Genomic DNA, 9,092 nt, shown 5'->3' on the forward strand with positions numbered 1-9,092 from the left:
CGCTCATCTTGCTTTATTGTACAGCTTCCGGATCATGTGGCCAGCATGACTAAGCCGCTTCTGGCGAACCAGAGCAGCGCACGGAAACGCCGTTTACCTTCCCCCCAGAGCAGTACCTATTTATCTACTTGCACTTTGACATGCTTTCGAACTGCTAGGTTGGCAGGAGCAGGGACCGAGGAACGGGAGCTCACCCCGTCGCAGGGGTTCGAACCGCCGACCTTCTGATCGGCAAGCCCTGGGCTCTGTGGTTTAACCCACAGCGCCGCCCACGTCCCACGCCTGCCGGATCAGTGGAAGGTAAAAGTATTTGCTCAGGGTTGTCAATCTCAGACCCGCCCTCCGATGTTTCCTCTCTCCCAGTCTACGAAAACGACGACCAGCTTCTTTGGGACCCAAACATCCTCCCCGAGAGGGAAGTGGAAGAGTTTCTTTACCGAGCCATAAAGAGAAGGTGGGACGAAGTCTCGAACGCCAGCCTTGCAGACGGGGACACGGTCAAGGACAATGAGCAAGTGAGTTCAGTGTACATTCCCAAACAGCGCGTGAGATGGCAGTGTGCCGTGAGATACAAATCCAGCTTGAAAGCTCCTATGAGCCCCAGCCCTTGCCGTCGCAGAAGAGTCTGCCTGCCGCCTCTCTGCCTGAGTCTGCTCCGTTCTTTCCTCTTCTTAGGCCCCACCTGCACTCTATATTTTTAAAGCCGTTTCATGCCACTTTAAACAGTCACGTCTTCCCCCAAAGTATCCTGTAAAGCAGTGTTTCTCGAACTTGGGCCCCCAGCTGTTGTTGGACAATTAATTAACAACAATAATGGTTTTATTATTTATAGCAATTAAAGGTAAAGGGACCCCTGACCATTAGGTCCAGTCGTGGCCGACTCTGGGGTTGCGGCGCTCATCTCGCTTTATTGGCCGAGGGAGCCGGCGTACAGCTTCCAGGTCATGTGGCCAGCAGGACTAAGCCGCTTCTGGCGAACCAGAGCAGCACACGGAAACACCGTTTACCTTCCCGCCGGAGCGGTACCTATTTATCTACTTGCACTTTGATGTGCTTTCGAACTGCTAGGTTGGCAGGAGCAGGGACTGAGCAACGGGAGCTCACCCCGTCGCGGGGATTCGAACCGCCGACCTTCTGATCGGCAAGTCTTAGGCTCTGTGGTTTAACCCACAGCGCCACCTGTGTCCCTTTTATAGCAATTACAGCAATACAAACACAAAAACATACCATAAAACCATTAACAAGTTAGCAACAGGTTATCTATTAACTGTTTGGAAGGATGTGATCTTAATCTCCTGCATAGGCCTGGTGGAACAGAAAGGTTTTCGGCAAGCATTTTAAAAATTGTCACAGAAGGTTCCTGCTGGAACTCTAGTGGCAGGGTGTTCCACAGGACTGGGCTGAAGTTCCCCGCTTCTCTTAGACATGCTTCTCTTTGCTCCATAGGCGCTGTACGAACTGGTGAAGTGCAACTTCAACGCCGAAGAGGCGCTGCGGAGACTCCGGTTCAACGTGAAGGTCATTCGAGGTGAGAGATTCCGGGGTGGAGGGAATAACCCCCCTCCCCAGCCCTGTTGACTTTTCCAAGTGAGACAGTATCAACACACTCTCCAAGGAGCTTAGTGGAGGTGGGGACGGGGAGAACTCCATAGCTGTCAACTTACAGATTTGAAAATAAGCAGCCTCGAAAATAAGGGATCAGCAGCCAAAATAAGGGATTTTCCAAGGGGCACAGGTATGTTCAACTTCTGAGCCCCTCCGAGCCAAAGGCAGAAAGCCCAGCCAGCAGCCAATTGATGCCTCAAGCGGTGGTTCCCATAGCACAGCAACCCAGCAAAGGGGATGCAGCAAGGAAAACCACCATCACCTCTCCGCTGGGAAGCGCTGAGCAAAGGCGATTTGATTGGCACAAGGCATGCAAGCTCCACCCCCCCAGTCGTTCTCAGACTCCTTATTGGGTGAGCAACGCAGCCAAGCAACCCAGTTGGAGCCTCCCTCCTCCCTGGCCGGCAGGGAGGGAGGGAGAGGAGCTGCTTCCTTTGAAACCTGGGAAATTTAAGGGACATCATCAATAAGGGACAGCAGCGGGACACGGCACTGGGATAAGGGACTTTCCCACCAAATAAGGGACGGTTGACAGCTATGGAGAACTCTTCAGTCACACAGAGAAACGTCTATTGGAGAAGTTCTGCAAACTTTCAGCAGGCGTCTCTCACAAATAATTCCCCTTGTTGCCTCCGCTACAGATGAGCTCTGTGCCTGGAGCGAAGAGGAATGCAGAAATTTCGAACACGGGTTCCGGGTCCACGGAAAGAACTTCCACCTCATCCAAGCAAACAAGGTAGTTGGCCGTCGTGTGTATGTCGGCCGGGACAGCTGGTCTCCCTGCAATCACATGTGAAGCCCAGGAAAAGAGGAATAACCCTTTTAAATGCCCACAGAGCTGGAGGAGGATTTCTGGGAGACGGACACGGTTTGCAACTTCTGCTTCTAGCTCGATGTGCTTTTCAAGGCTCGGAGCAATTGTACTGGGTCTCACACCCAGGGCCCTTGGAAAATAAAGTGTGCATGTATGTGTGTACAGTCATACCTCGAAAGTCGAACGGAATCTGTTCCGGAAGTCCATTCGACTTCCAAAGCGCTGTGGAAGACCCGTCGGACGTTTGGGGTCCAAAAAAGTTCGCAAACCGGAACACTCATTCTGGGTTCAGTCGTTCGGGAGCCAAAACATCCATTCGGGATCCAAGGTATTACTGTACAGTGGTACCTCGGGTTAAGTACTTAATTCGTTCCAGAGGTCCGTTCTTAACCTGAAACTGTTCTTAACCTGAAGCACCACTTTAGCTAATGGGGCCTCCTGCTGCTGCCGCGCCACCAGAGCACAATTTCTGTTCTCATCCTGAAGCAAAGTTTTTAACCCGAGGTACTATTTCTGGGTTAGCGGAGTCTGTAACCTGAAGCGTATTTAACCCGAGGGACCACTGTATGAGCTTTCTCTATTTCTGTCTCTAGGAGAGGGGAGGGGATGGGTGGGGTCGGTCTCAAGACCTCCAGGGCTGACACAAAGTTTTCCTTCAGGTGGGCTGGAATGTCTTTATTCTTTTGCAATTTTGCTTAATTAAGAAGACTGAATGCAGCTTGCAAGGTTCAGCCCAGCGGGAACTTGGGTCTCAAGTTTGGGCACCAAAATCGCAGGGGCTGGGATGCTCCTGAACTGGCAACCCTATGGGTGGCTTTCATGACACACACACACACCCCAAAGTCAGGTGGGCCCATGGGCCTAAAAATATTGGTAACCTGTGTGCTACAGAAATGTAAAGTATTATTCTTTTTTGTTGGAGAGAACCCTTTGCACCCTGATTATTAATCTCTCGGGCATCCTGCCCCTTCACCCACCCTTGAAAAAAATGTTTTGTAAGCCTAGTGCTTCCTATAGGATTCTGGGCCGTGTGCTCTGTTAACACAAGCCATATTTGCCATATTTCAAAAAGTAAAAAAAAAAACCCAGGACCCCCCCCCCCAAAGTTGGTGAGCTTTTTATTTTTCCCACCAAAAAAATCCGCAGTTTCTCAGTTTACTTGCCAAAGATCCAGGACAAACCGCCACCTTCCGGGAATTGCCCCTGGATGTCACTTCGAAATCCCGGACGTATGGCAATCCCTACACAAACGACGCTCCTGAGAGGTGTTCCAGAAGCCGTGACTTGTCCTAACCTTTTCCCTCTCCTCCCTTTTTCCTGCAGGTCCGCACCCGGTCGGTAGGCGAATGTGTGGAGTACTATTACATGTGGAAGAAATCGGAGCGCTACGACTACTTTACCCAGCAGACGCGGTTTGGAAGGAAGAAGTATGTTCCCCTACCGCCACCCTGGAGTATCGTGGGAGCTGGGTGGAGCGCTGGGGCCTGTGTCCACAGCACCGGGTGAATCGCAGGCCCGGGGGCTTGATTTGGAGAAGGGGAGCTGGAACAAAGAAGCAATGAGGGAGCTGAAGGCCAGGAAACAAGAGAGGGGAAGATGGGGGGAGAGGAACACTAGGAAGCAGAAGGGAGAGAAAGAGCTAGGAAGCAGAAAGAAGGGAGAGGAAGGAGGGAGAGAGAGATTTGGAAGTTGGAGAGGAAAACTGGCAGGTGCCTAGATTTAATCTGGAAGCATTTTAGCTTTAGCAGGAGGAGCAACACACACACCCTGGACAACTGGGACGCAGGTGGTTCTGTGGTCTAAACCACTGAGCCTCTTGGGCTTTCCGATCAGAAGGTCGGCGGTTCGTATCCCCGTGACGGGGTGAGCTCCCATTGCTCTGTCTCAGCTCTTGCCAACCTAGCAGTTCGAAAACACACCAGTGCAAGTAGATAAAGAGGTACTGCTGCGGCGGGAAGGTAAACGGTGTTTCCGTGCGCTCTGGAGTTGATCCCGGTGAGGGTTTGCCAAGCGTGCCTTCCTCTTAGCACATTTCTCCCTTTCGTCCTGAGCTCGAGCATCTTCAAAGCCCATGACACCTTTGGTAAAGGCTGTTCTCCAGCTGGAGCACTCGCAGTCCACTGTTTCCCAGTTGTCGGTGTTTATACCACGTTTTTAAAGATTTGCCTTGAGAGAGTCTTTCAACCTCTTTTGTTGACCACCAGCATTACGCTTTCCATTCTTAAGTTTGGGGTAGAGTAGTTGCTTTGGAAGATGATAATCAGGCATCTGCACAACATGACCAGTCCAACGAAGTTGATGTTGAAGAATCGTTGCTTCGACACGGGTGATATTTGCCTCTTCCTGTGCCACACATGCTGCACGGTCGCGGGCTGCTCCCCACTCTGCAGGAGGGCACCCCCCAGCTAATATTACTGTTCTTAAAAATAAAAAGAGTGACTAGGATTTGTAGAACCTGATATAGAATGCAAAACATGCAGGCGCTATTCTCAGAGTGTGTTTGTTTGTTACCGCTTGTAGTTCCAAATGTGTAGGCCTGAAAATAGGGACGCGGGTGGTGCTGTGGGTTAAACCACAGAGCCTAGGACTTGCCGATCAGAAGGTCGGCGGTTCGAATCCCCGTGACGGGGTGAGCTCCCTGCTCCTGCCAACCTCGCAGTTCAAAAGCATGTCAAAGTGCAAGTAGATAAATAGGTACCGCTCTGGTGGAAAGGTAAACGGCATTTCCATGCGCTCCTCTGGTTCGCCAGAAGCGGCTTAGTCCTGCTGGCCACATGACCCAGAAGCTGTACGCCGGCTCCCTCGGCCAGTAAAGCGAGATGAGCGCCGCAACCTCAGAGTCGGCCACGACTGGACCTAATGGTCAGCGGTCCCTTTACCTTTACCTTTAGGCCTGAAAATGTGGGGAATGGATGCCCCTTGATAACCACTCCCCCACCCCCCACCCCGTAATCGGTTAATGCAGAGAAGGACATCATAATCTACAAATGTGTTTTGTTTTGCTTGCCTCCCACCTGTAGGGATTACGTGGACAATTTTTTGGATGGTGGCGAAGTAGAAAGTGCCAGTCGTTCGCGAGGTTCCCCACCCATCCCATCATCCACTGGATGCCTTGACTCTCGTTTCAACCCAGATCACCTGGCAATCGAAAGCACAGGTAGGCTGGTCGGAATTGCCCTTGTTCAGCTTTCAAAACTCCCGAGTCCTAGAAAAGCACGTTTATTTGTCATTTACTACAACTTACGCTGCTGCTTAATTTCAGTAGTCTAAGCAGTGTACAGGGGTGTGGGTGGTGCTGTGGGTTAAACCACAGAGCCTAGGACTTGCCGATCAGAAGGTCGGCGGTTCGAATCCCCGCAACGGGGTGAGCTCCCGTTGCTCGGTCCCTGCTCCTGCCAACCTAGCAGTTCGAAAGCACATCAAAGTGCAAGTAGATAAATAGGTACCGCTCCGGCGGGAAGGTCAACGGCGTTTCCGTGCGCTGCTCTGGTTCGCCAGAAGCGGCTTAGTCCTGCTGGCCACATGACCCGGAAGCTGTACGCCAACTCCCTCGGCCAGTAAAGCGAGATGACCGCTGCAACCCCAGAGTCGGTCACAACTGGATCTAAAGGTCAGGGGTCCTTTTACCCTTTACCTTTAAGCAGTGCACAAGTAACTCAACAGTACCGGCAAAAATGACAAATCACTCTCTTGTTATATCAAGTACAGTGGTACCTCGGGTTAAGTACTTAATCCATTCCGGAGGTCTGTTCTTAACCTGAAACTGTTCTTAACCTGAAGCACTGTTTCTGGCTTAGCGGAGTTTGTAACCTGAAGCATATGTAACCTGAAGCGTATATAAACCGAGGTACCACTGTATCATTCTGTCGAACATCTGCAGCAAACCCAGAAATACTGGAACAGGTTACTTCCAGATTTGTCGCATACGCAGAAGCGCAGACCGCGGCGCTTTGTCCAACGTCCTTTTCTGCCAGCGATCGGGGCTCCGGAACGGATCCCGGTCGCAAAATGAGGTACTGCTGTATCATGAAAGTGTAACGCTGTCATCACCCTACAGTGATGGACATGTTGGATTTTTCAGCTTTCAGATTCCAAAAATGAGGGAGGTGAAAATGTTCTAACATGACTTTGGGAATTCAAAAGATATTTTGGTTCAATTAGTATAAATCCGTTTTCTCCCGAAATTGCAACCTTGCTAGGGGGGAGGGCATTCCCCAGCTGGGGCATCGCCACCAAAAAGGCCCTGTCTTGGTGACTCCCATTTTTAGAGTGTACAGTAGTTGAAATCAAGTACCGTATTTTTTTGCTCTATAAGACTCACTTTTCCCCTCCTAAAAAGTAAGGGGAAATGTGTGTGCATCTTATGGAGCGAATGCAGGCTGCGCAGCTATCCCAGAAGCCAGAACAGCAAGAGGGATTGCTGCTTTCACTGTGTAGCGATCCCTCTTGCTATTCTGGCTTCTGAGATTCAGAATATTTTTTTCCCTTGTTTTCCTCCTCCAAAAACTAGGTGCGTCTTGTGGTCTGGTGCATCTATAGAGCGAAAAATAAGAGAAAAATACGGTACTTAACCCGAGGTACCACTGTAGCAACCTTGCTGTGGGGGAGGGCATTCCCCAGCTGGGGCACTGCCACGGAAAAGGCCCTGTCTTGGTGACTCCCGTTTTTAGAGTGTGCAGTAGTTGAAATCAAGTACCTGTGATGTGTGAACCAAGCTTTTGTGTGTCTTCCCCCCTGCACAGAACCTTTGAGCATCGAGAGCGCAGCGTGCAGTTTGGGCAGCACGAGTGAGTCAGGCCACGGCTACGAGTACAGCACCCCTTCTGAAACAAACTGTTCCTTCGACCCTGCCGAGGAAGCCGCCGCCGGCAGCCGGGCGCCCGCTTTCCTGCAGCACCCGCCGAACCCCCCCGAAGCCGGCTTCTACCAGGTGGCCGCAGCCGGCAAACAGGAGCCACTGCGGTGCTCGGGGAATGCCCTTGCCGTGGACTTCACCCTCCCCGGGAACGTCGCGGAGGGGCTGCCTTTAATTTCCGGCCACGTGGGACTGGACAGGGATCCAGAGACGTTGGTGGCCCCCGCTCAAGTGTCCTTATCGGTCCCGGATTTCAGCCTCCTCGGCATTGGAGATGTAAATAGCTTCCTGGCCACTCAGCACGCCTGCCCAGCTCCCAGGGGTCACTCAGAGTCCTTGTCTCAGTGACTGCAGCCTCTGCGTAGGGGTCCGCTGATGGACGAAAGCTGACTCTGGCAGGACTGAATGGAATTGCCCTTTGGGGAGGGGACACGGAGACGGGTCAGCCTATCGTCACCCTTCCCCCGCACACTCCCCCGGGGCCACGAGTGCCGGTCAAGAGCCGTCGGGTCCTCGCTTTTCCAAATCGCAGGGGGCGGAAGGGGCGCCCACTGCTCTTCCTGCCCCTGTGCTCGACGTCCCTCTGGCGAAACCAAACGCCTCTGTCGTACTCTCTCGCACAGCTTTGCAAAAGAGAGAGAGAAAGCCGATGGAGGGGAACCTGTGACCCCCATGGGGCCATTGTAGATGGGGGGCAAAGCCATGCAGGGGGCAGACAAAGTCTTCCTCCCCAACAACCCTGCGCTGGGCAAGCTGGATTTCCAGCATCGCCAGCCGAGAAAACCCCCCGGCGTAATGCGGGAGGCCGCAGAGATAGAGAGGGTTGCCAGGAGCACTTTTAGAGAAGGAGCTGTATCTGTGGGGCGGAAAGCTTTCACGCACGGCACGAGCGGACGTGGAACACAACTGGTCCTGAAGGTGCAGAGCAAGCTGGTTTGGGCACTTACCTTCAGTTGTGGTGGCACCTCTGTTTCGTTTTCAGTAGCGGCGGGGGACGTTCCTTTTTGCCAAACCTTGCGGCCGCGTCCTGGTTTGCCATAGAGTGGGTGGAATCGCCACCCTGCTCCCGCTTTCGTCCCTACGCAAGCACACCGCTCCAGGCCTTTTTTTAAGGCACCCTCTTATCGGGACCAGCCTTCTGGGCAGAGGGAGAAACTTCATCTCCTCCAACAGCAGCCTGCATTGCGAAGACGGTAATCCGCACGTCGCAGCCTTCCGAAGATGCATCGGCTTCCGGGTGACAGGATGGGAAAGACGTGGAGGGGCAGAACGGAAGAAGGCTCCCAGGCCCTGTTGCCAGAACTCCGCAGCTCTCAGGCGGGGTGTGGGGTGGGGCGCTCCAGGGGTTGACGTTCGCCGTGGCGGTCAGGCTTCCGAAAGCCAGCAAGAATCTGCGTGTTTGCTTTGGCCGGAAGAGAGGCAGTCGGGTGGCGACAGGAGCACAGGGCCGCCGGTTGGAGTGCCAAACTGAGACTCCGGGGAGGGAGGTGTACATGCGTTCTGTGTGTGAGAGAGAGCATGAAAAGCAGGTGCCCCGTCCTGTCCCCCCAACCTTGCCCGGTTTGGCCAGCTGGCAAAATACTACGAGGACGATGGGGGTGGACTCCGTGGCCATTCAAACCTCCTTGTCTCCCTCTTCTTCCATTTTTCTCAACCTCAGCCATGGGGAAGCTGCTTTTCCTGTTGCTGGTAATCCAATATATCCCTTCCCCCCCCCCCATCGTTTTCATTTTGTGGTGCAGAGCGATGGTGGTTTGTGGCAGCATTCATACCCTTAACCTAATTTCGCCCTGAGCATCGGTCATCCACCCGGCCATT

At 52.9% G+C, this 9,092-nt stretch overlaps 1 protein-coding gene across 2 annotated transcripts in view; it reads left to right on the forward strand.

Moving 5' to 3' along the window:
• MIER2 (MIER family member 2) overlaps positions 1-9,092 on the forward strand; it is a 30,141-nt gene extending 21,049 nt beyond the window's left edge. Inside the window, exons 8-13 of one of the 2 annotated variants that reach the window (XM_081895634.1) lie at positions 364-515; positions 1,447-1,528; positions 2,247-2,341; positions 3,743-3,846; positions 5,440-5,576; positions 7,162-9,092. In XM_081895634.1, coding sequence (XP_081751760.1) covers positions 364-515; positions 1,447-1,528; positions 2,247-2,341; positions 3,743-3,846; positions 5,440-5,576; positions 7,162-7,622 — 1,031 coding nt within the window. In that variant the 3' untranslated portion in view covers positions 7,623-9,092. The remainder of the gene's footprint in view (positions 1-363; positions 516-1,446; positions 1,529-2,246; positions 2,342-3,742; positions 3,847-5,439; positions 5,577-7,161) is intronic. The other variant, XM_081895633.1, reaches the window with a different exon arrangement.

This window comes from Podarcis melisellensis (assembly GCF_964234715.1).
Source record: "Podarcis melisellensis genome assembly, chromosome: 18".
Taxonomy (NCBI): Eukaryota; Metazoa; Chordata; class Lepidosauria; order Squamata; family Lacertidae; genus Podarcis; species Podarcis melisellensis.